This window comes from Camelina sativa, chromosome 3 (genome assembly GCF_030686135.1).
Source record: "Camelina sativa cultivar CO46 ecotype springtype chromosome 3, ASM3068613v1".
In the NCBI taxonomy this organism is placed as follows: domain Eukaryota; kingdom Viridiplantae; phylum Streptophyta; class Magnoliopsida; order Brassicales; family Brassicaceae; genus Camelina; species Camelina sativa.
Window position 1 is genome coordinate 26,517,377 of NC_141882.1, and position 27,591 is coordinate 26,544,967.

The 27,591-nt window shown below is 37.7% G+C and overlaps 4 protein-coding genes and 1 long non-coding RNA gene across 12 annotated transcripts; 1 reads left to right on the forward strand and 4 right to left on the reverse strand.

Moving 5' to 3' along the window:
• Positions 1–291: 291 nt before the first annotated feature.
• Positions 292–4,068, reverse strand: LOC147947725 (uncharacterized). Of its 2 annotated transcripts, none has more exons than XR_015594467.1 (2): positions 2,498–4,068; positions 292–758 (listed from the first exon to the last, which is right to left on the reverse strand). It is a non-coding gene; the product is annotated as an uncharacterized LOC147947725 (long non-coding RNA). The 2 variants fall into 2 exon arrangements; XR_015594466.1 differs by having other exon boundaries at positions 292–557; positions 2,498–3,967.
• A 382-nt stretch (positions 4,069–4,450) lies between these two features.
• On the forward strand, positions 4,451–8,830 carry LOC147947726 (uncharacterized). Its single transcript, XM_087507421.1, has 6 exons — positions 4,451–5,021; positions 5,528–5,776; positions 6,470–7,872; positions 7,919–7,988; positions 8,066–8,430; positions 8,768–8,830. The coding sequence occupies exons 1-6, from the start codon at positions 4,451–4,453 to the stop codon at positions 8,828–8,830; spliced, it is 2,721 nt and encodes a 906-aa protein (XP_087363547.1).
• A 3,820-nt stretch (positions 8,831–12,650) lies between these two features.
• On the reverse strand, positions 12,651–14,466 carry LOC104777829 (zinc finger protein CONSTANS-LIKE 8-like). Of its 2 annotated transcripts, none has more exons than XM_010502154.3 (2): positions 13,276–14,466; positions 12,651–13,184 (listed from the first exon to the last, which is right to left on the reverse strand). In XM_010502154.3, the coding sequence occupies exons 1-2, from the start codon at positions 14,080–14,082 to the stop codon at positions 12,999–13,001; spliced, it is 993 nt and encodes a 330-aa protein (XP_010500456.1). In that variant the 5' UTR covers positions 14,083–14,466; the 3' UTR covers positions 12,651–12,998. The 2 variants fall into 2 exon arrangements, with proteins under 2 accessions (XP_010500456.1, XP_010500455.1); XM_010502153.3 differs by having other exon boundaries at positions 12,651–13,202.
• A 571-nt stretch (positions 14,467–15,037) lies between these two features.
• On the reverse strand, positions 15,038–16,602 carry LOC104777830 (NADH dehydrogenase [ubiquinone] 1 beta subcomplex subunit 10-A). 2 transcript variants are annotated; one of them, XM_010502155.2, is made up of 3 exons: positions 16,208–16,602; positions 15,915–15,973; positions 15,038–15,262 (listed from the first exon to the last, which is right to left on the reverse strand). In XM_010502155.2, the coding sequence occupies exons 1-2, from the start codon at positions 16,494–16,496 to the stop codon at positions 15,939–15,941; spliced, it is 324 nt and encodes a 107-aa protein (XP_010500457.1). In that variant the 5' UTR covers positions 16,497–16,602; the 3' UTR covers positions 15,038–15,262; positions 15,915–15,938. The 2 variants fall into 2 exon arrangements, with proteins under 2 accessions (XP_010500457.1, XP_010500459.1); XM_010502157.2 differs by having other exon boundaries at positions 15,910–15,973; positions 16,208–16,559.
• Positions 16,603–16,875: 273 nt separating this feature from the next.
• On the reverse strand, positions 16,876–23,747 carry LOC104777831 (conserved oligomeric Golgi complex subunit 3-like). Of its 5 annotated transcripts, none has more exons than XM_087506833.1 (25): positions 23,453–23,747; positions 23,276–23,359; positions 23,081–23,188; positions 22,923–22,967; positions 22,765–22,839; positions 22,573–22,668; positions 22,325–22,402; positions 21,979–22,064; positions 21,826–21,892; positions 21,605–21,667; positions 21,327–21,428; positions 21,033–21,137; positions 20,851–20,943; positions 20,476–20,564; positions 19,988–20,207; positions 19,610–19,702; positions 19,420–19,536; positions 19,284–19,316; positions 18,974–19,060; positions 18,827–18,889; positions 18,568–18,684; positions 18,170–18,262; positions 17,817–17,942; positions 17,385–17,485; positions 16,876–17,227 (listed from the first exon to the last, which is right to left on the reverse strand). In XM_087506833.1, exons 1-25 carry the CDS (start codon positions 23,537–23,539, stop codon positions 17,098–17,100), a joined length of 2,358 nt encoding a protein of 785 aa, XP_087362959.1. In that variant the 5' UTR covers positions 23,540–23,747; the 3' UTR covers positions 16,876–17,097. The 5 variants fall into 5 exon arrangements, with proteins under 5 accessions (XP_087362959.1, XP_087362960.1, XP_087362961.1 ...); XM_087506834.1 differs by having other exon boundaries at positions 23,081–23,201; positions 23,453–23,690; XM_087506835.1 differs by having other exon boundaries at positions 22,761–22,839; positions 23,453–23,671.
• Between the last annotated feature and the right edge of the window lie 3,844 nt (positions 23,748–27,591).

Below are 27,591 nucleotides of genomic sequence, written 5' to 3' on the forward strand. Positions count from 1 at the left end.
CATTTAACTACACCATATACTGCTCAACATAATGGTGTAGTTGAAAGAAGAAACCGCACATTAAATGGAGATGACAAGAAGCTTGCTTAAAGCTATGAAATTGCCGAATGAACTATGGGGAGAGGCTGTACGTCATTCAACATATCTAATCAATCGAGTTCCTACCAAAGCTTTAGCAGGTCAGACTCCATATGAAAGTTTCACGAAGAGAGAGCCTAACATCAAGCATCTACGAGTGTTTGGTTGTGTTGCTTATGCTAAAATCATTGGACCACATCTTAAGAAGTTGGATGATAGGTCGAGAACATTGATTAATCTAGGGACAGAACCAGGTTCAAAAGCTTATAGGTTATATGATCCAGTTACAAGAAAAGTGTTTGTAAGCAGAGACGTCGTGTTTGACGAGACAAAAGCTTGGGATTGGTCGAATGCAGAAAACCAAACCAATGGAGAACCAGGAAGGTTTAAGCTATCTCATAATGGGTTTGTAGAAGAAGGAAACGAAGATGAGAACAATCAGGATGACAATGTCGAGCATCAAGAACCGGACCAAGAACCTGCAAACCAAGAATAAGAGATAGAAGATGAACAAAATGAAGAAAACGTGGATCAAGTAGATGAAAATCAGCAAGTTGTCACAAGATATGGACGTGTTATCAACAAACCTCGATACCTCAATGATTATGTTCTACTAGCTGAGCTGGAGAGTGAACGACTTCTACTTACCATAGATGGTGAACCAGAGTCTGTTTCTGAAACTTTAAGTTTGCAAGAATGGGTTAGAGCGATGAAGGCTGAGCTGGAGTCTATTGCTAGAAATAAAACCTGGGAGCTAGTTGAGAAACCAGATGGTGTTAAACCAATAGGGTTGAAGTGGGTGTATAAAATAAAGAAGAAAACGGATGGATCATTGAACAAGTTCAAGGCAAGACTTGTAGCAAAAGGTTATGTACAACAACAAGGAGTGGACTTCTTCGACTACTCATTGCTATTGCAGCTTCGAAGGGATGGGAGATTCATCACCTTGATGTGAAAACTGCATTCTTAAATGGTGACTTAAACGAGCTGGTTTATGTGTGCCAACCATAAGGTTTTGTTAAACGAGGACAAGAGGATCAAGTGTACAGACTACATAAGGCGTTGTATGGTCTACGTCAAGCTCCTAGAGCTTGGAACGTGAAGCTTGATCATGTTCTAAAGAAGATGAACTTTAAAAGATGCATAAAGGAGCCTACTGTGTATCTCAAGAGTGACAAGAAAGAAAGTCTGATAGTGGCAATCTATGTTGATGGCTTGTTTGTGACAGGAACTTCACAAAGAGTCATTGATCAGTTTAAAAAGGATATGTCAAGAGAGTTTGAGATGTCAGACCTTGGGAAGTTGACATATTATCCTGGTATTGAAGTAGTACAAGGAGTAGATGGGATATGAATAAAACAAAAAGGTTATGCTTAAGGGATTCTTATTGATACTAAGATGAATTCGTGTAATTCAGCTAACATACCAATGGAGCCTGGTATGGAGATCTCAAAGGCTGAAAAACAACCAGAAATTGATGCCACAAGATATAGAAGAACGATTGGGTGTTTAAGGTATCTACTTCACACACACCCTGACTTAGCTTTTGCTGTAGGAGTTTTAAGCCGGTATATGCAGAGTCTGAGAGAGGTACATGGACAAGCGTTACATGGACAAGCGTGATGGGTTGAGTAAGGTTGTTGGATACAGTGACAGTAGTTACAAAGCTGATATAGATGATGGAAGATGTATTGGAGGTCATATGTTCTATCTTGGTTCATCGTTAATCACTTGGACTTCACAAAAACAACACACAGTGGCGATGTCATCTTGTGAAGCTGAGTTTATGGCAGCTACAGAAGCAGCAAAGCAAGCCATATAGTTGAAGGAGTTGCTAAGAGAAATACTTAGTCTAGATGAGAAGATCTTACTAAGGATTGACAACAAGTCAGCTATATCTCTAAGTAAGAATCCAGTGTTCCATGGAAGGAGTAAACACATACTCACAAAGTATCACTTCATTCGTGAGTGTGTGGAGAATGATCAAATAGAATTGGAACATGTTCCTGGTGAGGAGCAGAAGGCGGACATCCTCACTAAACCACTAGCAAGGATAAAATTCAGAGAAATGAGGAATCTAATCGGAGTACAAGAGATTGAAGCACCCGAAGTTCAAGTTGGAATCAAGGGGGAGAATGTTGGATAATTCCAACTTGAGGAAGAAGCTATCTCCTAGGAAGTTGCCAAAAGAGATAGATTAGGAAAAGGAAAAGTTCCTATTATCATTAGGTTGTGTAATGGTAATTCTAATAGGTTTAGGAAAAGTGTAAACCTATAAATATAAGAGTCCATGGAGAGGTGTTCCATAAGACTTGAGAGAAAGAGAGATTTAGTTTTTGAGAGAGTTTTCTAAATCTAATAAGAAAGGTGTTCTTATATTTTTCAAGTTCTTAATATTAGAGAGATGTTGTTGTGGTACCTGTTATTTCCCTCGAACCAAATTGCATAGAGGGTGGCTTGTGCAGTCAATCTTTGGAGGCATCGTGGAGCGGTGATATCGTTGAGATCCAACCAAGCCGAGAAAGCTTCCCGTGGAAAGTGCATGGTCTGTACCCGAGTCGGCGAGTGACTTTTGTCCATACCGTTTCACTGAATTCACATCTCAAGAGAAGGTGGTCGCGAGTTTCCAGTGCGAGACCGCATATGCAACAACTAGGGTCAATTTGTAATCCCCATCGAACCAATCGAGACCTTGTGGAAAGCCTATTTTGATGCATCAACTAGAAAAGGAAAGCGTGCCTAAGTACAGTGCCTTTGTACCAAACTTGTTTTGTCCAGGGCAGAGGATTAACCCGAGGCCTAAGATTTTCCCAAGTCTTTGGAAGTGGAGAAGTTTATTAACACCTCTGTTCCAATTTGCTAAACATAAGAATCTGGTGTCGTAGAAAAAACACGTAAACAATAGTGTCAAAGAGGGAAGAGAGAGAATGCTCTCAGGCACGTCTCCCGAAGTTCTACCCAGTTCAATTTTTTGAATCTGGATCTCGAAGCTGAGTTTTTCTCCTCCTAGGCCTGATGAATATTCATCATCTTCAAACACCTCTCTTTATCCCAGTTTATCTTTCCCAAGTTTCACTTCTCTTGGAGATTTTTCCTGCAAAATGCAAAGTCTCACTTATAATTTCTAGCTTCATGCTAAGTTCATTGCAAGCTTGGTTTAATTCTTCTCAAGCCTTACTCCCAGCTCCTCTTCCTGCAATGAGCACTAAGATACCTCAATCAAGGCAGAAGATTCAGTTTCTTTTCCCCCTCCGCCGGCTTAGCTTTTTCTGGCGTGTTTTTTACATAACCATTTCCACAATTGTGAAGAAAGCTCGACGTTCAAAGTCTCCGAAGAAATCTCTTGGTCTGTGGTCGGCGTTCAAGATCTGACAGTGGGTTCTCAAGATCCGGTGGTCGGAGTACCTTTTCAGGATGATTATGCTGTTAACCGAGAATCTCTTTCTCCCTTAAGCGGCGGTCTCGTTTCAGTCAGAATCTCCGGTGACCTCCTCCACAGCATGGTTTTCCCCAAGATTAAAGTCTTCCCTTCTCCCTTAACCGTTTGTCTCATCTCCGCACTAGTGGTCGGTGACCCAACATCGGCGATGATTCACCAATCCTTTAGATCTAAAGAACATAGGCGATCTATGCCATATGTCCGTCCAATTGCTTCCGACCACCACTGCGCTGTCATCTCCGGAGATAATGATGTCCCGAGATGCATATCTCTCGTCGCGGATGATTCGTTTATATTCCGCCAGGTCTCCTTCTTGACGAGAACCTCACCCCCCTACTACCGATTGACTGTTACACTGGAAAGTTCATCAACCAACGCTAAGCTTTTGGGCTCCGCCGCCGACCTGGAAGCTAGTAGCCGTCATCGCTGTGCTCCGATTATGACGTATCTAGGTCAACACAAGACTTCTTGGTGGGCCTTTGATGCAAAGGCTGTTTCGTGGAATTTTGATGGCCCATTAGAGAACATGTCCCCAAGGCCCAATGTTATGCACCTAATTGTTCTAATTTCCTCTTTTTTAAAGAGAGTTCATTTAAACAATCTTCCTACATGGAATGTTTACTCATGCCACCATACGTGTCACACTTCTTTTTGATGGTGTTATGCAAGTTACCAATGTCCTCATATCATGAGAGAAAACATTTTTCACTGAATTGTGAAGACAATAAATTCGATTTGTTAAAACTAAGAAATCATAGAATATCAGTTTCCATCCCTCGTTCCGAGAATTATATACTCTCAGAATTCAAAATTATTCAACTCAACATTAGTACGGTGAGGTATCAATCTCCCTCCGGAACTAATTTATGAGAACTTTGGCATGGAATTGTCAAAAGGCGAGAAGCTAAAGAGACTTCTCGTCGACTGCCAGAGATGTGCTGCATGTACTCTCCAGGTTTTATGTTTTTATCTGAGACCAAGAATGAAAAGACATTTCTGCAAACCTTGCAAGTTGATTTAGGATTTGATAATCTCCAAACTGTTGAGCCTGATGGCACTAGTGGAGGTTTAGCTCTTTTCTATTCAAAAGATTATCCGGTTAAGTTTTTGTTGTTAGATGATCGTTTAATCGACATCGAAACCATCATTAATAGAAACCAAATTTTTATGACTTTTATCTACGGTGATCTTGTCCCCGCAAATCGTGAATATGTGTGGGAACGATTAATGCGTATTGGAGTCACTCGACCCGAATCATGGTTAATTATAGGAGATTTCAATGAAATAACAGGGAATCATGAGAAGAGAGGAGGGAAAAAAAGATCAAAAGCCTCATTTCTACCTTTTCGTGCTATGATTGATTCATGTGGATTAATCGACTTTCCTTTCCAAGGAAATCAATTTTCATGGATTGGTCAACGGTCAAATGTAAGATTCAGTGTCGCTTGGATAGAGCCATGGGAAACGAAGAGTGGCACAATATCTTTTCCCACACTAATGTGGAGTACTTGAAGATGTGGGGTTCAGACCACCGTCCTCTCCTCGCATCAATACTAACACGTCCAAAAACGTTTTTGAGAAGGTTTATGTTTGATAAGAGGTGAATTGATAAGCCAGGCCTTAAAGAGGCGGTGTTAGATGGATGGGGAGATGACGATTTTTCCGTCGAACGATCCATCATGAAAAAAATCCAGAATTGCAAACGAGCTATCTCCATTTGGAAGAAAAATAATCAAACAAACTCAGAAAAATTGATTAAGGAGGTCCAAGAAAAGATTGATGAGACCTATGAAGATGATCAAGCATCGACGGAAACTCTGCTCAATCTAAAATGGCAGCTTTGTGAGGCCTATAGGGAAGAGGAAGCATACTAGCACCAAAAAAGCAGAGAACTGTGGCTTGCAGAAGGAGATAAAAATACAAAATTCTTCCACGCTTCCACAAAACAAAGCAGGACAAGGAACAAGATCATTGACATCCTTAATCAGCTTGGATTATGGGTTGATACAGAAGAAGGAATAGAAAAAGTTGCGGTGGCTTACTTCAACAAGCGTTTTTCATCCTCGAATGCGAGCAATCCTACAGTGGCAATTAAGGATGTTCCTACTTTGGTCACACCTGCTATGAACGAGCATCTTACAAAAGAAATATTAGAAGAGGAAGTCAAACGAGCATTGTTCTCCCTGAACCCGGGAAAGACTCCAGGTCCAGATGGGATGACTGCATTGTTCTTTCAAAAATTTTGGGAAACAATAAAAGGTGATCTCACTAAAATGGTGAATAATTTCTTTAGCTCTGGAATCTTTGATGGCAAGCTAAATGAAAAAAATATATGTTTAATCCCGAAAGGAGAACGACCCGTGAAATGTCAAAATTCTGCCCTATTAGCTTGTATAATGTGAGCTATAAGGTGATCTCAAAAATTTTGAGCTTACGTCTCAAGAGGTTGTTACCGGAACTTATATCCGAGACCCAATCTGCCTTTGTAGCAGGAAGATTAATCACAGATAATATCCTCATCGCCCAAGAAAACTTCCATGCTCTACGTTCTAACCATGCCAACGTAAGAAATTCATGGCAATTAAGACGGACATGAGTAAAGCTTATGATAGGGTGGAGTGGAATTTCCTACGAGCTTTGATGGAAAAAATGGGGTTTGATCAAAAATGGGTGGGTTGGATAATGTAATGCATTACTTCAGTCTCCTACCACATTTTGATCAATGGGGAGCCCAAGGGTCGGATTAGCCCAAGGGTCGGATTAGGCCAACCCGTGGGATTCGTCAAGGGGACCCGATCTCCACGTATCTATTTATACTTTGCACAGAGGCCTTAATCGCTCAAATTAGGAATGCCGAAAGAGAGGGGAAGATTCAGGGTTTACGTATCTTGAACGCAAGCCCACGGGTTTCCCACTTACTTTTTGCAGACGATTGTTTATTCTTTTGTAAAGCTGATCCTCAGCAATGCAAAGAAATTATCGATATAATCCGCTTTTATGGCGAGGCGTCCGGACAAGAAATCAACTTCTCTAAATCTTCCATCATGTTTGGAACCGAGGTCCCGTCCCATATACGACAAGAGATCATATCTATTGTTGGAATATCACAAGAAGGAGGCATGGGTACATACTTGGGTCTCCCTGAGAAGATTCATGGGTCAAAAGCACAAGTCTTTGCATTTGTAAGGGACAGACTCCATAAGAGGGTGAACTTATGGACCTCAAAATCCCTATCCAAGGGAGGCAAGGAAGTCCTGATAAAATCAGTGGCACAAGCAATTCTGACATATGTAATGTCGTGTTTTCTCTTACCAAAAGCTATCTGTTCAAAACTAACTAGTGCGATTGCTGATTTTTGGTGGAGCAATAGAGCAGATAGTAGAGGTCTACACTGGATCTCATGGGAGAAGATGTGTATTCAGCTTTCTGAAGGTGGGCTAGGTTTCCGAACACTAGAAAAATTTAATCTTGCACTTTTGGCAAAACAGCTATGGAGGTTGCTGAGATATCCAGATTCCCTCCTTAGTAGAGTTCTTAAAGGGAGATACTTTCGATATTGTAGTCCATTAGAGATACAAGTATCCAATCGACCCTCATATGGTTGGAAGAGCATGTTGGCGGCAAAACATGTTCTCTCGTACAGAATCCGCAAGACCATAAGTTCGGGGTTCAACATGTGCATCTGGACTGAACCGTGGATCCCAGATACTCCTGCGCGGCCGCCACAAGGATTAAATATTGAGAGAAATCCCTTGATATGTGTTAACACATTGATCGACTACAATACAAAAAAATGGAAGATGGAACGTCTTCGGGAACTTTTCCCCCCAAAAGAAATTACCCTTATTTTGGGAATCAAACCGAGCTTAAATGCCTCGAGGGATGGTTATTCTTGGACCTTGACAAAGTCTGGGAATTATACCGTTAAGTCTGGGTACGAAACCGCGAGAGCTATCTCTCGCCCTGTTTGGGACCTCCCTTTTCAAGAGCCAAGTGTTACAACACTCAAGGCGCAAACATGGAAGTTAAAAACATCACGAAAGCTTAAGCATTTCGTGTGGCAATGTGTGACTGGGTGCTTGGCTACATGTCAACGCCTGCATTATCGCCATATTGGTAGAGTTAAAGATTGTCCTAGATGTGGAGCGGAGGAGGAAACTATAAATCATATGCTATTTGAATGCCCCCCAGCACGTCAAGTATGGGCCTTATCGACAATCCCTTCCCATCCTATGGTGTTCCCTTCATCTTCCCTATATAGCAACCTCGATTTTCTATATGGGCGTAGTAGAGACTTTGGTGCAATTGATCAAAACTTGAGGACGTTCCCTTGGATGATGTGGTACATTTGGAAGGCAAGAAACAAGAAAGTTTTTGAAAATATATCCGAGTCTCCGCAAGATACTCTGGAGAAAGCCATCCAAGAAGAAGAAGTATGGAGAAGTGCGAACAATAGAGACATACCATCAGGGTTAGTAGAAGCGGGCATATCGACCCAAATCCCACAAGATTGCCTTGTATGTTTTATAGACGGATCTTGGCATGCAGAGGTGGATAGGAGTGGACACGGCTGGATTGCTTCTTTCGGTGCTAGATTCTTGCACATGGGGCTTAAAGGTTCGCGTAGAAGCCTATCTCCCTTACATGCGGAGCTAGACACCCTGGTTTGGGCTATGGAGTGCCTTTTGGCCTTGAACTTAGATAAAGCTCTCTTTGCTACGGATTGCTTAGATCTCCTAACGATGACGTCTAATATTGAAGATTGGCCAACCTTTTCATCAGAATTGAAGAATTTTATTCATTTTAGAGATAGATTTGCTAACTTTAGAATTAGATATATTCCTCGAGAAGATAATATCCGTGCCGATAAACTTGCAAAATGTGCAAGAGCACGAGGTTTCTGTTTTTCCCATGTAAGCTCGTCGGAACCTAATTGGCTCTCTCTCGAAGAAAGTCATCTCCGATAACTTAATATATGGGGTTTGACTGTCAAAACAAAAAAAAAAAAAAAAAATCTGGTGTCGTAGAAAGAGAAGGTGATGGAACATAGGTGAGGTAAATTTGCAGAGTCTCTGTCTGAGGTGATCTTGCTGGTATGAGGGACCATCCTGATGTAGAAGCTGCAGCAGTAACTTTTCCTTGGAGAGGAACGCCGGTTTGAGCTGGTCCGGAAGCCCCCATGAAATCAATAAGCGGTCCAAACGGAGTCCAATGACCGAACCATAAGCTTATTTGTTGACCATTTCCCAGATTAGCTTTTATGATGTTGCACGCGATATGGCGGAGCTTGAGCATAGCAATCAGTGTACCTGAGTTCTGTTTGTTTATGTCCAAGTCCGAGAAGCATCCACCCTTTATCTTATTGTTGCGCATCCAAAGGGCCCATAGGGAGTCTGTCGTTGTAAACAATCTCCAAGTAAGCTTGAGGATCAGGGTTTTGTTCCAGTAAGTTAAGGACCTGAGTCCTAAGCCACCTTCTACTTTTGGAAGGCATATGTTTTCCCAAGCCACCTTTGCTGAACCATTTTTAGACACATCACCATTCCATAAAAAATTTCTGCAGAGAGTTTCGATTTTTTTGATGCAATCCTTTGGCAGTATAAACGCAGACATCCAGAAATTAATAGTGCCATAGATGACTGACGCTATAAGTTGGAGTTTGCCAGCATAAGATCAAGCTCGAGAACCCCAAGAAGAGAACCAGTTGGTGATGTTCTGAACTATCCAGCCCGAGATAGCGTATGTGAAGTGAACCAATGTTGAAGCCTAAAGAAGCCATCTGAGAGGCTTCAATGTGGTTCACTCCAGCTACGTATAGTTCAGTCTTGCTTAGGTTCATTCTAAGACCGGATATTCTGGAGTACTCCTCGAGTGTTGCAGCAATATTGGCGAGAGAGCTGGTCTTGCCATCGAAGAATATCATAATGTCATCTGCGAATGCCAAATGAGAAATGAGTGGGTCTTTGGCAGCTGGGTGAGGGCCTATTTGATTTGAACTGAAACCTTTCATTAGGAGTTGTGAAAGTCCTTCCATGGCCAGGACAAACAAGTACGGTGATAGAGTGTCGCCTTGACGCAATCCTTTTGCTCCCCTGAAATAGCCACAAAGCTCGCCATTGATGCAGCTAGAGAAGCTTGTCGTTGAGATGCATTGATTGATCAGTGAAACGAATTGGGTGGGGAACTCCATTGCTTTGAGCGTGTTGATTATAAAGTCCCAGTGAACCGAATCAAAAGCCATCATAAAATCCACCTTTAGCATACCTCTTAAGGAGATATTCTTCTGGTTGAAACTTTGCACTAGCTTTGTGGCAAGTAAGACGTTTTCCACAAGTAGTCTCTCTTGTATGAAGGCGGATTGGGTGTTGGAGATGAGATTAGGAAGGACCTTCTTGAGACGATTTGCGAGGAGTTTAGAGACTACTTTGTAGAGGGTGTTGCAGCACGCAATGGGCCAGAATTGACTAACTCGCTGAGCATTCGGGACCTTGGGGATCAAAGTCAAGATTGTGGCGTTCCATTGCTTAAGAATTTTCCCTGTAGTGAAGAATTCGAGGACAGCCTCAGTCACGGAAGTTCCGACTGTGTCCGAGTGAGCTGTGAAGAGTTCTACACAATAGTCGTCTGGACCTGGAGCTTTGTTCCTTGGCATTGAGAAGACAACCTGTCGGATCTCCTCAGGCGTAACCGGTGAAATGAGAGACAACAGCACTCGACGATCATCGCTGAGGAATTATAGCAGCAATCTCTGAAACAAATGCATCAGTGGTTTGAGCTTGGTTGCCAAGAAGGTTTTTGTAAAAGTCCACCACTAAGTCTTGAATACCCTGCTCGAGTCCACCATAAGATCATTGTTATTGAGGAGGAGAATAATTTCATTGAACCCTTGCCTGGTGATAATTGATAGATGGAAGAACCATGAGTTTTTGTCACCCTCCTCTAACCAACAAAATCAAAATTTCTGTTTGAAGTAGGATTCTTCCGCTTTTGCTACAGCACACCAGGTTTTGAAAGCTTCTTTCTCTTGCATGACTAAGTGGATTGAGGGCGTTTACAGCAGTTCTTGTTGACATTGGATGAGATCGGTGTAGACGTCCTAAACCCTCTTTTCAATTCCTGAGTAGTTGGTATTGCTAAAGTCTCTTATCACCCACTTGAGCATTTTCAGCTTTTTTGCAATTAAGAACATTTTGGTCCCATCGAAAACGAGTGCATTCCAACGAGCAAAATCCGGGTTTTGGTTTAGTAGGACCAGGAATTTGAACTTAAAAAAGACCTTGTGTTATCCCTAATAATTAAAGACTTTTTATTCACACGGTAACGTGGGCGGCGGACGCAAACATATAGTAACGGATCTCATGGTCTGGTCAGAATTTATTATGCTTTTCAGATAATGATTTCAATATATTAACTAGATGCTTACTAATATCAGAAGCTTGAGTACAAAGAAACATAAAAATCTTATTGACTAAATTGTTAACATGATCGTTGATGAAGCAGTGGAACAAGCTCAAGTGTTGTTCTCTTCCAAGTCAATGTCTTTCACATTCTTCCCTACAGAACAAATTCAACAGTCCCAGTTCCACGGTGGTGATCCCCATCGTCATCCTTGTATTGTTGTACATATCCTTGTACCAGAACCAAATGGTAAAAGCTCAAAGTTTAGTCTATGGACCTATCAAGAAACTTGTCAGGGATAAACTCGTCTGGGTTTTCCCATAGTTTTGGGAGTAATAGTGGAGCTGCTGGATGTAATCTAAATGTATCCTTGACCATGATCTTGAAGTAGTTAAGTTGGTTTAGACCTTGCTCTGTGAGTCCTCTGTTTCTTGTCCCCAAGTGTTGTCCTAATCTCGTCTTCCACTTTCTTCATCACTCTTGGGTTTCTGATCAGCTCTGTCATCGCCCAGTTCAAAGTGACTTAAGATGATCATCGAGCACATTCTGGAAGAAAGTCTCGAGCTCCAAGAAAACATTGTTTAATGTCTTAATTGTTCTGACCTGACCGTTTTGTGTTTACAACGTATATTATACTAGATCATCACACGCCATACACCCCGGAACAAAATTTTATATATTGTATTTTGATTTACATTGTCATTTTATCTAAGTTTTAAAATTTGAAATAATTCTTATTTGTGATTAGAAATTGTTTTATTCTCATGATTTATATTTTTTAAAAAAATATATAACTTGTTTCTTAGTTGTATTTTCAAAATAAATGTGTATAATTTATATTTATTTACTTTTAAATTTAGATTTATTTTTGAAATTTACTGATTCTATTGGAGTTTATTTAATTATTTTTAAGATTGCATATACTAATCCTAATTAAATCAGTTTATTCGACATATCTTTTATTGGTATTGTTAAAGTATTAGATTGATGATACTTTCATTTATAGTAATATCAATTCAAACCCGTCCAATCATATAAACCGTCATGCAATATAATCCGTCTATGTTATTTTAAAATTTTAATATGTTTAAATATTTTAATTTTAGAAATTCTATTTAATTTAGATATATCAGTTTTTAAATTCTACTAGATAGGGTAGAATTAAACAAAATCAACTTTACAAACCAAACTAATCATTTATAAATTTTAAATTTGGATTCTTATTAAGTGGAGCTTCCGGCTCATTCGAATTTAGATTTATTTTGATTCTATATATAATAAGTCTCTGAATTATTATCTAAACATTTTAGCCGAAGTGGCTTGGTGAACACACCGTTTATATTAATAGAGTAATATATGTCTTTTTAAAAAAAAATTAGAGTCACAGTATATGCAGAAAAAATTATACTTTTAATAATTTCATGTATTATATGATGATTCAAAAAATTAAAAATAAAATAAAACAAAGATGTACTTTCATAAAGTTCTGCACTTAGCTATCTATGTAAACAATGTACCTTCGTATTGGCTTGTTTGAGCCAATCTTGTTTCTATGTTGTCAAAAAAAAAAAAAAAAACAAAGATGAAAGAAGAATCAAATTTATTTTTTAAATAAATATTTCCTTTAATTGTTTTTTTTATAATCTTAAATAGAATCAAGTTAATTACATTAGTGAATATTTTGAGTAACAAAGTAATGACTTTAGCAATAAATATGATGGCATGCCTGCAAATAAATCCAACTCCAGGATTTATTTCATAAAACTGCAATTATACTAGTATAGATATAACATAATTCGCCTAAATTTGTGTTTACCACTTGACCTTTTCTAAAAAAAAAGTTTTACTGTTTGAGTACAAAAGAGAAGTTTTTTACTAGTATGAAAATTTAAATAATTAAGAATAAAGTTGTACACATGTTATTGTTTGAGATAACATTTAAAACCTATACCAAACACTTGCAAGAACGAAGAATGTTCCACACGAGCTGTTGTACTTTTGGACTAGCTTCCGTGTCTTTGCAGTAGTCTTTTTTATGTGACAAGAATTCGCACAAAGCAGAAACTGAGAGCATTTGATAAACCTAAGACTCGGGATCTAAAGATCTTCGGACAAATCGACCTTTCATTCTCGGTCTTTTGTCCGCGTTAACCTTTCTAACCTCATACCTTATCTTCTTCTCGAACAAACGATTCTTCTTTTTATCTCTGTATCTCCAAACTCTAGCTTCTCGCTCACTTCTGCTGGTTACTCTCTTCTCCTCTATTCCCTGCATTACAATAGAAGTCTTTTCTGTTTTGAGTCTTTTCTCTATGATAACATTTTTGTAAGAATTCATTAGATTAACTAAGAGCTCTTACTAGAGGAACTAGCTGGAAGTTACTTGTGTTGAACAACTCAGTCTGGTTTCTTGCTGCTTCTCTTGGAGATTCTTGTTTATCCCAAGCTGCTATAACATTTTCGTAATTCAGTCTAAGTAACATGTTCCCCTGCCTTGCATTATCCTCGTAATCTTCAGTTTCTTCTCTCTTTGCTGAAATCGCAATGACATTGTCATAATCGTTCTTGCAGTTCATCAAAGATTGTCCAGGACGTGCTTCAGCTCCATTAGTTTTAGCTGCTTTTTCTTCTTCATTGTAATATAGATCCTCCATTGCATCAATCTCATCTTCAAAGTTGAATTGTTTCGTTGTTTCTTGAGTACCATTGTGGTTGCTCGAGAAGAACCCCATCTCTGTGACTGTGAATCCCTCAAACTCTGGCACAAGAGAAGTCGTATCATTTTCATCATCATTTGCTTCTGGTATGAAAAACATTGCTTCGCCTCCAATCTCGGGAACACGAGGGTCCTCTCCTCTTCTCTCATCATCTATCTTTTGTTGTGTTTTTTTCTCACACCGGGACCTAGGTGTTCTTGCTTTTCTTCTGAACCCGCTGTGCCAAACCGGGTGTGATGTTGTTCCTTGGAGCACATTGTTCGGTATCTCGTTTGTTCTAAGACAAACTCTCTCGTGTTTTGTCGCCACATGGTTTGCAGAATGGACTGATTCATCGCAAACATGGCACAAGAAAGCATCGTCTGATGCACAATACCAAACCGCGTGTTTGTTCAGACACAGGTCGCAAGGTCGTGGCTGCTTGACATCTTCTTGGCACTTCGGAATCATACTTTCTGCACAAACATGAAACAGAGTGAAGAAAAGAAATCAAACTAAAAGAAGGGAGTGGCGTTATCAGGTAACAAAACAGTAATGGTCTTATAGTTTAGATATTTTGGTGGCTTGTCATGAGCTAAGAACGAAAAAGATCTTAAAGTGAGAAAAAGGAGACAATGAAGAAGACAAGGGCTAAGAAGGATGGAGAATAATGGGCACTGACAAAGGACTCTTCTTAGGTAGGTTTATAATAAACTTTTTCAATGGGAATAGACAAAGACAATTCCTATAAGCCTCTTGAAGATTTTTTACTGACACGTCTTTCTTATGTCAGTAAGGACTCGTTAGCTTAAGTTCTTGGGTCTTGTCCTATACATCATAATATTGTCGAATCTTAAGATTACCTGCTGATGAACATACTTATATAAGTCTTTAAGCAAATGTAGTGAAATTTGAACAGGGGTAAAAGACATGGTGTATTATTGAAGTTTGGCCGGCCATACCCATTTTTTTTTTTTTTGGTTTGTACAAAGGGAAAAGACATTGTACTGATGATCTGGCCTCATGCACCGAAGTTGATCCAAATCTTTGCGATCGTATTGGTCAGACTTGGATTATGTTTTGGGTCTTTTATGGGTTTTTTTTCTTACCCATTCTCTAAGTTTTATCTTTTTGTTTGTTTGTCTTTTGTTTTCTGACTCAGTTTGTCTGTGGACCTTACCTGTCTATATCACCATTAAACATATGATAACAAAACTCCATAAAATTTTGAACTACTAAGAGATTAATAATAACTTCTATTAGCAATCCATTATTAGACAATACTAAAGATGATTTTGTAGACAACTAATCCTACAGTTTTGAAATAAAGGGAGGCTATGGAGTTATTATAACAATTACTCTTTTTGTTTGTTTAATCAGAGAAGGTCTTAATAAAGTATAAGAAGAAAGGGCTACAAAATATCACTTAGTAAAAAAGGTACTTGCGAGTTTCATTATTCCGAGTAAACAGGGAATCAATGTACAACAAGAAAGCAAAAATTATTTGATAACCTGAGGCTGAGTTTAACTAATTGGAAGTAAATAGCCCAATTAGTAAATATGTTTAACGAAAACAAAACGCACAAATCAAGCAACAATCTTTCATGGACTCATACTCAATTTACGTCCAATAATCAAAGCTTTCACACACCTGCGTCATTGGAGCAAAAAGATACATTTAAAACCTTTAAACCACAATACAATCATCAATCCATAATCCTGGTTGAACATTATTACACGTTCTCATCGATCAGAAACTAAATGTTGGTCCAAAACATGTCTCATCTTTTCAATCATCAAATGAAAATCTGTGACTAGGTTAAGCTCTATTGCAGCGTAAAGATGTAGCGCCATTGCAAGCAGATTGGTATTCTAAAACCAACCATATGTCCCCAAAATGTCCCAAAAACGAGTACTAATTCATTTCTAAACAGTCCAAAACATGTCCTATCTCTTAAATCACCGGTTATATAATCCATGCCTAACTTTTACCGTGACTGCAAGCAAATTGATGATATCAACAATCACCAATGCGTCCATATTTGCCACAAAACTGAGTCACTCTAAGACCTCATCAATTCATATATACAACTATTCCAAAGTCCATGTTCTAGTTTTCTCCCAACAGTAAATACTACAACCCGTATCCAGTTAACTAGTAAAATACTCCACACAAGAAATGCTAAAAAATGTCTAATCTTTCTTCTTCTTCCACTTCCAGATTCTTAACAAGCAAAGCACTGATCAAGTTCTTGCAAGCAAATACACACTACTTAACTCAAACACCAGCTACTTTACCTTACCAAAGATCAATCAGGCAGACAACATTATTCAGCTTCTTCAACAGCTACTGGCTTGGGACCTGGTTTCACAAAATCAAATATAACAAACAAACAAAAAAAGTTCAATACTGGAGAGTCTGAGACCAATTCTACAACAAATTCAAATCCCATATAAATTGAATTACTTGAGCCACATTTGATTTCATCATTCAAAGACAGTAAAGAGTAACTGAGTTCATTTTTCAAAGACTAAGCAAAAAAAAAAAAAAAAAAAAAAAACTAAGAAACTCAATAAAGCATTCAAACAAGCTCACCGTGAAGAGAGATAGGACGGTGGTCTTTGCCCCAACCGACGCCGCGAGTGGCGTCGAGATACTGCTGAACAAGATGGCGACACTTCTGGTAGTGATTAACGCCTTCGACGCGGTAACACCATTTGACCTTCTCACGCAAGATCTTAGCCTTCTCGATATGGATCCACTTCTCACGAACAATGTGTTCTCTCATCTCAACCATCGCAACCGGATCCTTGTACGGATTCTCCGGATCGAATCCATCCGGCGCCGACTCTTCGAACTCCGGCAATCCCTTCTTCCTCCCCATCGGATTTTTTATTTCTGAGATTGTTTTTCTTTCCTCATTTTTTTTTTTTTTTCAGGTAATGTTTTGTTGTTATATTGGGCTTTTAATTCTCTTTAGTAGGTCTCAACTTTTGTTATATTGGGCTTTTAATTCTCTTTAGTAGGTCTCAACTTGGCCCAGATAAAGCTTGGATAGTTTATAATAACCCTGGGCATAAAGTAAGTTCCCTGAAATAGCTAACTAAATCATGATTGTTAACAAGTCATTTTACAAACAACACCCTGATTTAGTTAGCATCAGATCAGATTGTTTATTAAAAATATTATTAGGTCTAAGACTGTTTTCCCGCGTTTATATACTGAGAAAGAAAATGTAGTATCAAGTTTTAGAGTGTGGACTATTCATGGGAAAACCACTCCATTATTAAAAAGTTTACTTCTATTATGGCACATGAGACTATCATCATACCTAATATAAACACCATGTTAATAATACAAAGCAAACTCTTGTAAAGTAGCTAACAAAGAAACCAAAAGAATTAAAAATCTCTAAATAAAAAAAAATCCGAGGAAGTAAAGAGTAAAGACATCAAAAACCATGGTATTTCCATTGAGCCATGACTTTAAAGGAAATTATCGAGTTGGGTTTGCAAATCCTGAATGGAGATCATACTGATACTGGCTTGTTCGTCTGCTGTGTACTCAGCTTTGAGCAAGGACTCCACTTGGGTATGAGCTTCCACTATATTTGACCTGAATACAAACATATGCAACATAGATCATGCATTCGTATTCAAACTAGCAAGAGATTTGGGTTCAGCTACGAAGGGATTAGGAACGTAACACAGATATGTAAACCAGCCAAAGATATAGTTTATATGGTTGATAAAATTCCGAGAAATGGACTTACTTGATTGGCTTGAAAAGAATGGTCCTTGTTGATGGGTTTTGCAAATAGAGTTTCATTTTTGCTAAAATCGGAAGCAACTCTTGCTGTATTGCAGCATATACCTGGTTAAAGGCACATATGAGAGATTGCTTTTGCATTCTGAGTTATAAAGGTAATAAAACCTTAGACATGCAAAAAGCCATTGCGGGTTGGTTATATATTACCTACGCTGATTCTCTATTTTCATATCGGTTCACACAATAAGAAAATTACCTAAGGAACCACAACGTGTTCAAGGTATCATACTATCATTTGCATCTATATTCGTTGGTACTAAGAGGCTTAATCTGCCTATGAACATAGATGGCTTAAAAACGGAAGCCGGAAGGTGCATCCTTCAGAGCTTATTAAAAGGGAACAATAAATGACTGCCATCTCTAGACTATCTCATACCTTTTGAACAAGTTCAGCCACCTTATCCGGTGTAGCGAAAGCTTGTTCCTTCAGCGGCTTAGCCATGACAGAATCAACTTTTTGATTCTGAGTTCCAGTGGAAAGAGCAACTTTTATGGCTGTGACCTGCAAATACAATTATACAATGTATAAACAAAACAAAACTATTATGCTAGTCCATTAGGAGAGAAAACTCTTTAGACAAACAGATCATCTTCTTATTATCGGTGCATTGTATTTAATAACAAACAATGCTAAGGATACTGAGTTAAACCTTTTCGAGGACACATCTAGAGTCTTAAGAAGACTTTGTAAAAACATGTTTCCCAGAACAAAGGAAAGGAGAAGCCAACCTTGGTCACAAATGAAAGCATAGGATCCACAACTAGCTTAGTGACTGACATGATGAACTCCTCACAAGTTGTCTTAAGACATCTTTCCAGTTCCTGCGAAAACAAAGGTCTATGCATCAGTCCCTATCATAACAAGTAATGCAAGGACCCAGGCATAGAAAGAGACGTCCAGACAAGCAGGATAAAACCAACAAACTAACAAAAAAAACTTGCCATATCTCTTGAGAACTGTCTTAGCAGAAATATAACCCAGACTTTGAAATTAATTTTTTTTTTGTACATCAGTCATGCAGAAAGATGCTCAAGGTAAAATGAGATCAACACATCTGAATGAAAAAACTTATGTAATCATTTAGAACATATGCAATTGATTGTGGATGGAAGAGAAAATCACCAACCTTCTTGGCATCTATTTGACTTTCCAAAACTCGAGGTGACAGGGTCCTTGCTAGGGAGGTTGACCTAGACCAGTCAAAAAGTGACGCTTGACCTCTAAGTATCCTTCTCAAGTGTTCCTAACCACATTTTTGAATGAATAATCATAGAAAGTTAGCAAATTCATCAGCAAAGAATGAAACGTGCACCAAAATAATGACCTCTTAAATGCGAGAAAGAATGGGTTATTATACAATTAGACTTGAATGTCGAAGAACTAACCAGTAAATGAGAGAAATCAAGCTCTTTGTGGGTGACTGAAAATTCAATGTCAAAAGGCGCAATCTGGAAACAAAAGATACTTTTTAAAGTCACTGACTTAATACTTAATAGCAAAAGAAGCAAACAAAAGATAAATTTAGCCCTAACCTGTTCTCTCAAGATAAGAAGATGCTTGATAAGGAAAAGCTGGCCATCCATTATAGTTGATCTCTTAATGATAAGCTTGCTGGCTTTCTGTTGCATATTTGACAAAATGTGGACATCTCAACTATTGAAAACGGGGAGCAGATGTAAAAGTTTGGTACTGAGAATCAACCAAAAAACAACTACAAATTTTTTTAACAAGATATGGCACATCTTCGTGTAATTTAAAATTGATAATGTCATTGAAAATAAGGAAAACTGAATAAGGAACAAATATCAAGGCGGGGAAAATCTGGTTGTTTAGCTTGCTTACTTGAATTGACAGAGAGCAAACTTCTACAGCTTCCTGTGGAACAGAAGATATGGTTTATTAGACAAGTTTGCCTAAACATGAATTGGTGTGTTTTCTTTGACAGAATGAGAAGCAATAAAGTTACTTATAGTCTTGCCTGTGCTAATCCAGTGAAGACTGCAGGCTCCAAGCATCGATATAATTTAGATAGACAAGAGAGCGTCTTTTCCAAAGCTGGATACCAAGTCTTAAATACATCAGCGTTTTCATCATCCTGCATCCTAGAATATAAGTATACAGCTAAAGATTACCAAACCCATAGGAATAATTTGAGAATTTCGTTTTACCCCTAAATTAGTTTCAGATGTTGTATTAAGAGAAGATCCCTCCAGCTTTGCAGGATAATCCAGATCTTCGTCAGAGGGAATATAATTTGCGATCTACAGAAGTAAGAAGTGGATTCAATCAGAGCAGCTCAAGAAAAGCAAAGTCTTCTAATACGAAAAAGGATAACACAGCCGAAACTGTAGCAAATCTTCTCCATTTAAAGGTCGTTCAGTATCACAGTTATAACAGTTTCATCTTATCAATAGTAGGGTGACTCGTCTTAGTGGTGATAGCATACAAAGTTCACTGTTTCTACATAATCGCTAATGAGAAGACCACAAATATGGAAATGAAGGCCAAGGTAAAGAACTTGTAAGAAAACTATCCCAATGCTGTACCTCATCTCGAATATATGTTCTGGCACGGAAAGTCAACCTCTCATTGACATCGGCCAAAATTCTTTGTAATGTAGGCCGCAGTCCAGCAAGGGGTTCACTCTGTCTAGCTGACTGCTCCCCCAAGACTTCAACTTTAAGGATATGAATGAGCTCACAAAGAAGATCGATATTTGCTTCGTGAATCAGTTTTGGGCGTAAAATGTCATACAAGTATGTGGACCTGTTCGGGGACAAGCAAATATGATAAACTGAATGCACTAAAATAAGATATAACAATTGAAAACAGTTAATAATATGGTGTAAGAGAACGAGAAGTCGAATAAACGTAGCTTCTTAATTACTAAGTTAAAAATATTAGATGCTTATGGCTCGAAATAATTCAATTGGTATCAGCTGTTTGTATCTCAGTATAAAAGGCACCAAAGTTCATTTTAGGTTTAAATTGAACAGAAACAGTGATGGTGAAAGCACGGCACAGATAAACTTACAAAGGATCCACCAAAGGTGCCAGACTTGAAACTTCTTCTGATGATGCTGGAAAGAAATGAGTAAACAGTTGATGCTCCATATGACAAACCTGAAATTCATAACGGAGGTTAAGAAGTGTGGTGCACTAATTTCATATTTTGCAAAACCAAGTCCATCAACGACCTCTAAAATCCTCAGTTGCTAAAGCTAATAATCCAGCCGTTTTCTCTCTCAAAAAGACCTTCGTCTGACCTTTGAGATTGCACAGATTATAAACATTCCCAATTTTCTTATATGTTTCTATTCCTCATAATAATACGACCCTTTTCTTCTAAACTGGTACAGCTCCTAGTGAATAAAACAAGGTATTCATCGCTTAACTTTCCTTCATATACCTGCATCAGATATGCACAACCCGATCTAGTCAAAGATGGCAGTGCTTCTTTCTTGGAGAAATCAGATACCCGTTGGTGAACTATGCCTTTGACCTGATAACACGAAATGAAGAGTAAACAGTCAATTCTATTTACTTGCAAACAGACACTAAACCATATTGAATTCCAGAAAATGAACTCACAAGCGCGAGCCGTTGTTCACAGTATAGTCTGTGGCATTCTGCAAGGACTTGAACATATTCCTTTCTTGCTGACCTACTTTCTATTTCCTCCAATACAGGTTTAAGCTGGACAAATAGTTTTTTCGACGTTCAATGTCAAAAGAAAGAAAATACAGCCAAGTCATAATGTCAAGACTAAACTAGCAAAATTGACTCTGAATGATGCTACAAAAGCTATTTCTCATAGTTCTCTTATCTAATATTATGACCCTACTATTTCTGCACTGACATTTAAAGAAAGCCAAAAGGTATCACCTCAGTTGCAGCAGCCTTGAAGCGAACATATATAATAGATGCCTCGACACCCTCTGAGACAGATGTTTTGTTTCCATCTGGCCCACGAAATGCTGCTTGAACCTGACAACAGACATGATGTATGTCTTAAGTTAAGTACGCATAACTCTATAATCCACTCTACCTGCATAGATTACATGCATGATATGCAATATATATGAAAATACATAGTCACAAGAACTATAAACACGTTTTGTCTAAGCTGTGCAAGAATAGAGTCATATTACAAAGAAAATTACCTGGGAAGCAGCAGTTTTGAGCACTGCAAGAATGTAAGTTCGTATCAAGCCCAAGGCCCGTGACTGTAAAATTGTCAATGTTAGTCTTCTCTAGGTACTTATCTCCCGTATAATTCTGGAAACAGTGTATGAATTTGTGGATGCGAAAAAATGGTAAATCCACACTTCTCTCTGTGAGTTAGAAAGGGGGAAAGAGAGAAAGGGAAGGCCCTTCATAGTACCTGGAGCTGACGAAATTTGAGCAAATAAACACTCGACTCTGCATATTGAGGATTATCTTCGATGTACCTACAGAGTTCGAGACATTATAAGCAGTTCAAGGGAGAAGATAAACTTCGGTGCGGCATTCTTCTAGTGGGAGAAAATTTACTCACGATATGCATTCATCAAGCCTTTTCAATAGTGGGAGAAAGTTTGAATTTGATACATTCATATTTGGAGAATAAAAATTGGAGGATATCTGCGGTAAAAAAAAAAGAAAGAGGAAGGAGATATTAGAGCATTTTAAGACCTTGCTGAGGTGCACTTCCTCTTAAATTTACAGCCAGGATTCAGTAGGCAACATACACTATGAACTGAAGTACCCCAGGTAAGCCAAAACTAAAATACATAATGATAATGACTAATGAGCAAGACAAGAGGACGACCTCAATCAACTACACACTGATACATTGACATGTGGCAAAAAAATATGTTGGTAGGCCAGAATTTTAATCTTACATTCTCCAATTCATCAAAATAGTTGAGCTTAATCCTTAGAGCTTCTGCAAATTCCATCAATTTCTGTTTCTCCATTAACTAGAAAAGGTGAAAGAAAGTGAAAATTAGCTCAGGCAAGCAAGCAAACTACAACAATCAAATAGAAAGTCAGTTTTCGTTGTCATTTCGATATTAAATATCGCACGTAGGACGGGAAAACGTGCAAGAGGTAATCATCTGACTGCATAGAAAGACAGAGAAAACAATACCAGCCGGTCACATGCATCATGAAGAGTTTTAGTCTTTGTTGTTACTCCTTGATGTTGAAGCTGCAGTTCATTAAATAAGTCAAGTGTCCCATCAACCTGCACAGGAGAAATCATAAAATAATGAAGGAGATGTCTTATAATTTACTGGCAAAGAAAGACCACAGGAATGTGCAAAGTTTGATGGAAACCTGCCTGGTGAAGTATATCATCACACGTCTGGATGCGCTCAGTTAAAGTATTGACATAGTGCCGATACTTTTCCTCTGTCTATGTCAGAACAAATCATTCAAACACATTTCCAAGTAATGTTCCCTAACTTTGAACCTATGAACAAAATGAACATCACTAACCTCAGACTTCATCGCTGATTCAAGATCAGTAAACCATTTGTAGAACTGTAACAAAAACAAAATACGTCAAAAGGAAGAAGCATTAGTATACATAGAGAGATGCAAGAAAGGACAAATGCAACTCCTATAGTACCGCATAAGAACTTTTATCAAATCACCTGATTTGTATTAACCAAAACAGCTTCAATTGCTCCAGAATCCTCCAAATTTGTGTCCTCTACTGAGACAGACAAGCCATTATCCGGCCTGTGAACATGCTCATGTACCTACAACCATGAGCTAACAACTGACATCAAAACCAAAACAAAAAAAAAAAAGTGGAAAACATGGAGAAATGAAAACACCAGACTCACAAGATTGGCAGGAAATGGCCGGTCAGCTACTGCGTGTGATAAAGAAACTATAGCTGCTTGTTGTTGCTCAGTCAGAGGAGCGCTCTGCAATTGTTAACCACATTTTACAACATTATATGCGGAGAAAACGAGGCCAGGCCACAGTGAATCCATATCCAGATTGTGCGATTGATTTACCTGTTCCCAAGTGGAAGCGAAATTGTAGCCTTTGGAGATGGCTCCAGATTTGGGGAGGCTCGAAGACGAAGCCGCCTTTGCCGCCATTATCTATGGCGGACTAGAGAAAATTCTGAATCTCAGCTTTGATTTGGAAGAGGAAGACGATGATCCCGACTGTAAGCTTTACTCTTCCACAAAAACGCCTAAGCGAAACGCTTTTTCCGCGTTAGCGTTAGCAACAAACGTGAAACGTTGTATTTTTTTTACTACTGTATTTTTTTTTTTTTTTAATTAATATCACATTATTGTCTCCTTAAACTAAACAATTAACCATATTTTAATCAATTTTTATACTTTGAAAAATAATATTGATTCGTAAGTAGATATTGCCGGTTTACAACAGAAACTTGATGAAAAATTATTCTTGTATATGAGCTTAACAAACTAGCGTTGAAAAGAGGTTTTAGAAAAATTCTGACCAAAAAAAAAAAAAAGAGGTTTTAGAAAAATTACACTTAAAAGATCAAAAAGGTTGATAGTGTGGGTAAAATTTAACTTAGAAAATTGTTGACATTACTAGGCAAGATAGATTAATGCTCAAATGAGCTTTAACATAGAGATCAAAACTGAAAATGATAATAAAAAAAATTATTAAAGATATTTTAATTTAATTTTAAATTTTTACAAAGTACAAACATTCAAGCGATTACTTATGTAAACAATTCTTCCCTCAATTGCCTCATTTGAGCTAATCTGTTTTGATTTTGTTGTCAAAAAAAATAAAAATCAATTGATACGAGTTAGAATTTATTCTCATAATATATAAATGTTTTGCTTGCCATTATCTTGGTTTATGGTTTTGGAATAGTTGTTGTGTTGGTCTAAAACATTGACCTGAACCAGATCTACTTGAACCAGTTGAATCTCTCCCATCCATGGTTACTTTGACGCTCCCTCAATATTCTTACCAATGTTTTGCTAGTCATTATCTTTGTTTATGGTTATAAAAACTTTTGTTGCGTTGGTCTAAAACATTAAACATTTTAATTAGGTTTTTATAAGGTTTATACAAAGTTTTTTATAAGGTTTCTATATAGTTTTTATAAGACATTTACAAAGTTTTTATAAGATTTTAATAAGGCAATTGAGGGAAGACTCCATTTGATATTGATTCTACTTGATCGGGTTCACAACTCCATTTTGATAGTGATTCTGCTGGTTCGTGTTCACGGCTCCAGTTTGATATTGACTCTGCTTGATCGAGTTCACAGCTCCATTTTGATATTTGTTGAATCTACGACTCACACAATGAATTTTTTTAGGGGGAAAACAAAATCACTTCACAAATCTCTCTCAATAACAAGTTTTAAAGCTTGAATAGAAAATGAGTTGAAATCTCTTGAGGAACAAGGTTTTCTCTCAAGAACAATTTAAGATCCAGGGTTTTTTCTATTAATTTTAGGATGATCTTTACATGGAGGAGGAATCTCCCTTTTTATATGAAGACCTAGATTTTTCTAAGTGAGGTCGGACTAGGAGGTGGTCCTTGAGGTCAAATATTATTGTGAGACAATTTTGTTTTTCATTTTCGTGATTAAAATATTTTTTCGTGATTAAAATAATTTTTTCGTGATAAAATAGTCACTAAAAATTAAAGGAGTACAAAAATTAAGATGGCCAAAAATGATGCTTTTGAGAAGGAATATCTCACAAATGGTATTTCTAACAAATTCTTAATAATAATTAACTTAAAAATAATTACTTATGTGGTTTGTCATTTTATTTTGAGGTATTCACTATTTTTGAGTAAAAATAAGATCAGTTTTCTTTTATTTTCTGGTTATTTTTAATTACATTGTTTAACCTTATCACGACTATTTACCTAATATATTAAATCTTAATATCTTTAAAATGTTTTAATTTCTCTAGAAAAAAAACTAATGTTAGCTTGGTATCTCATATTTTCATTAAGTAAAACCATAAGTTTAAGTTATATTCATAATAAATAATATATATGAGAGAAATTCTCATAAATACCACTAAAATTATTTTTTTTTCGAAGTACCATTATTAATTTTATTTTCCAAAAGTAAAATATCTTGTGACTCACACAAGAAATTAAACATCACATATAAATTATTCCCTCCAAGTCAAAACCTTAAATTTCCCAATAAAGCAAAGAATCTCCTAAAATAAAGCAGCCAAGTAAGGGATGTCAAAAAAAAATAATGACAGCCTTCCGTAAAAGAGAACGTCATATCACATATATGGTAAATTTGGATAATTGAGTTGAAGGTCCGGTGCATAGATGTGAGATGCTTTTCCAGGCTCTTTGTTGTTCATAGAGTAATTAAACTAAGGAAAAGACTGATATTGTTGTTGTTGAGACTTGCAAGGTTGATTGTCAAAATAGGACACACGAGGCAGAGAATGACTAGTTATGAACGGGTATTTGTTCACTGTCAAGTAACCATTTTAATACTGATCATTCTGCTGGCTCACATTCATGGTTCCATTTTTGATACTGATCATTCTGCTGGCTCGGGTTCACGGCTTTATTTTGATATTGATTATGCTGGTACGGATTCACGGCTCCAATTTGACATTGCTTCTGCTGGGTATGGCTCCATTTTGATATTGATTCTGCTTGACCGGTTCACAACTCCATTTTGATAGTGATTCTGCTTGATCGAGTTCACGTCTCCAGTTTGATATTAACTCTGCTTGATCGAGTTCACAGCTCCATTTTGATATTTGTTGAATCTACGACTCACACAATGATTTTTTTTTAGGGGGGAAACAAATTCACTTCACAAATCTCTCTCAATAACAAGTTTTAAAGCTTGAATAGAAAAAGAGTTGAAATCTCTTGAGGAACAAGGTTTTTTCTCAAGAACAATTTAAGATCTAAGGATTTTTGTATTAATTTTAGGATGATCTTTACATGGAGGAGGAATCTCCCTATTTCTTTGAAGACCTAGATTACAAGATAAGACTACTTTCCTTGAATCTCGGATTGAATATAAGTCAAAATTCTCTTATTGCAAGTGAGGTCGGACTCGGAGGTGATCCTTGAGGTCATTCTCGCGACTTTGTCAGACCCCGTTTACAAACCTACTTAGCTTGTCTTAGAATGGGGTTCCCCAGTTTAGTTAATCTTCAAAATTCTTCGGCTTCTCTTCGGTTTAGGTCGGTATGTCGTGGGTGCTAATTCCCGCATCAACCATATTGATTATGTTGGATTGGGTTCACAGCTCCATTGATATTGGTTCTGTTGGATAGGCTTACCGTATCCATTATGATATTGAGTCTCCTGGATCGAGTTCACGACTCCATTTTGATATTGATTCTGCTGGATCGGGGTCACGGCTGGACCATTCATAATGTACTATGATATAGCTTTGTTGTCATTGTTCGAACCTTGGAGAGATGAAGCTGCTCCATACTCAGTGCACCAACCAATCTTTTGCGTCTATTGAGATATTTGTTTTTCCTCAAGATAGATACAGTATTTCTGCACAACAACAACGACAACAACACAGTTGATGTGGAATGTGTATTATTGGTATGTGAAAAAACCTTAGTTCAATGATTTCTTGTCATGAAATAAACAATTTTTGTTTTTGTACCTGAAGATGACTGGCCACATTGTGTCTAGTGAGTCCTTGGATCTTCATTCCTTGCAAACAGTCGAGAAGCACCTTTGGATTAGTTTCTCCGTTTTGATACAAAATATATATATATATAGATTAAGAAGAGTTTGATTACGTACTTTCAATACCAACATTAATTATGATGGCTTCAAGAAGCTTCTTGTGAAGATCTTTGGTCCATGTCATCCGCTGTTTCCGTGTCCTTTTCCATACTCTCTAATCGATGATTTCTACGCTGTTACCAATTTTAGAATCGTCGGTCTAAACTAATTCTTTCTCTTCAGCCCTCATACAAAGTTTCTTGGCTGCCTTGTTAATGCTTTGTTCGCTTTTATCTTGGTTTATGGTTTTGGAATAGTAGTTTTATTGAGCTAAATCGTTGCTCTGAACCAGATTTAATTGAAATGGTTGAGTTGCTTTGATACATGTCATCCATGGTCTCGTTTCCACTATCTCTTCTTTCTTACCGATGTTTCATTAGCCATTGTCTTGGTTTCTGTTTTT

Coding starts and splice junctions, on each gene's coding strand:
- LOC147947726 (XM_087507421.1), top strand. CDS start 4,451: ATGTGCTGCATGTACTCTCCAGGTTTTATGTTTTTATCTGAGACCAAG. Junction 5,777..6,469: donor ATTTTGGGAAACAATAAAAG/GTGATCTCACTA, acceptor TCTTTTGTAAAG/CTGATCCTCAGCAATGCAAA. Junction 8,431..8,767: donor GAGGTTTCTGTTTTTCCCAT/GTAAGCTCGTCG, acceptor ACCATTTCCCAG/ATTAGCTTTTATGATGTTGC.
- LOC104777829 (XM_010502153.3), bottom strand. CDS start 14,082: ATGATTCCGAAGTGCCAAGAAGATGTCAAGCAGCCACGACCTTGCGAC. Junction 13,203..13,275: donor ACTTCCAGCTAGTTCCTCTA/GTAAGAGCTCTT, acceptor AAAACAGAAAAG/ACTTCTATTGTAATGCAGGG.
- LOC104777831 (XM_087506833.1), bottom strand. CDS start 23,539: ATGGCGGCAAAGGCGGCTTCGTCTTCGAGCCTCCCCAAATCTGGAGCC. Junction 23,189..23,275: donor GGCCATTTCCTGCCAATCTT/GTGAGTCTGGTG, acceptor TCATGGTTGTAG/GTACATGAGCATGTTCACAG. Junction 20,565..20,850: donor GTTGTGCATATCTGATGCAG/GTATATGAAGGA, acceptor TATGAATTTCAG/GTTTGTCATATGGAGCATCA.
- LOC104777830 (XM_010502155.2), bottom strand. CDS start 16,496: ATGGGGAGGAAGAAGGGATTGCCGGAGTTCGAAGAGTCGGCGCCGGAT. Junction 15,974..16,207: donor CCGTCCTATCTCTCTTCACG/GTGAGCTTGTTT, acceptor TTGTGAAACCAG/GTCCCAAGCCAGTAGCTGTT.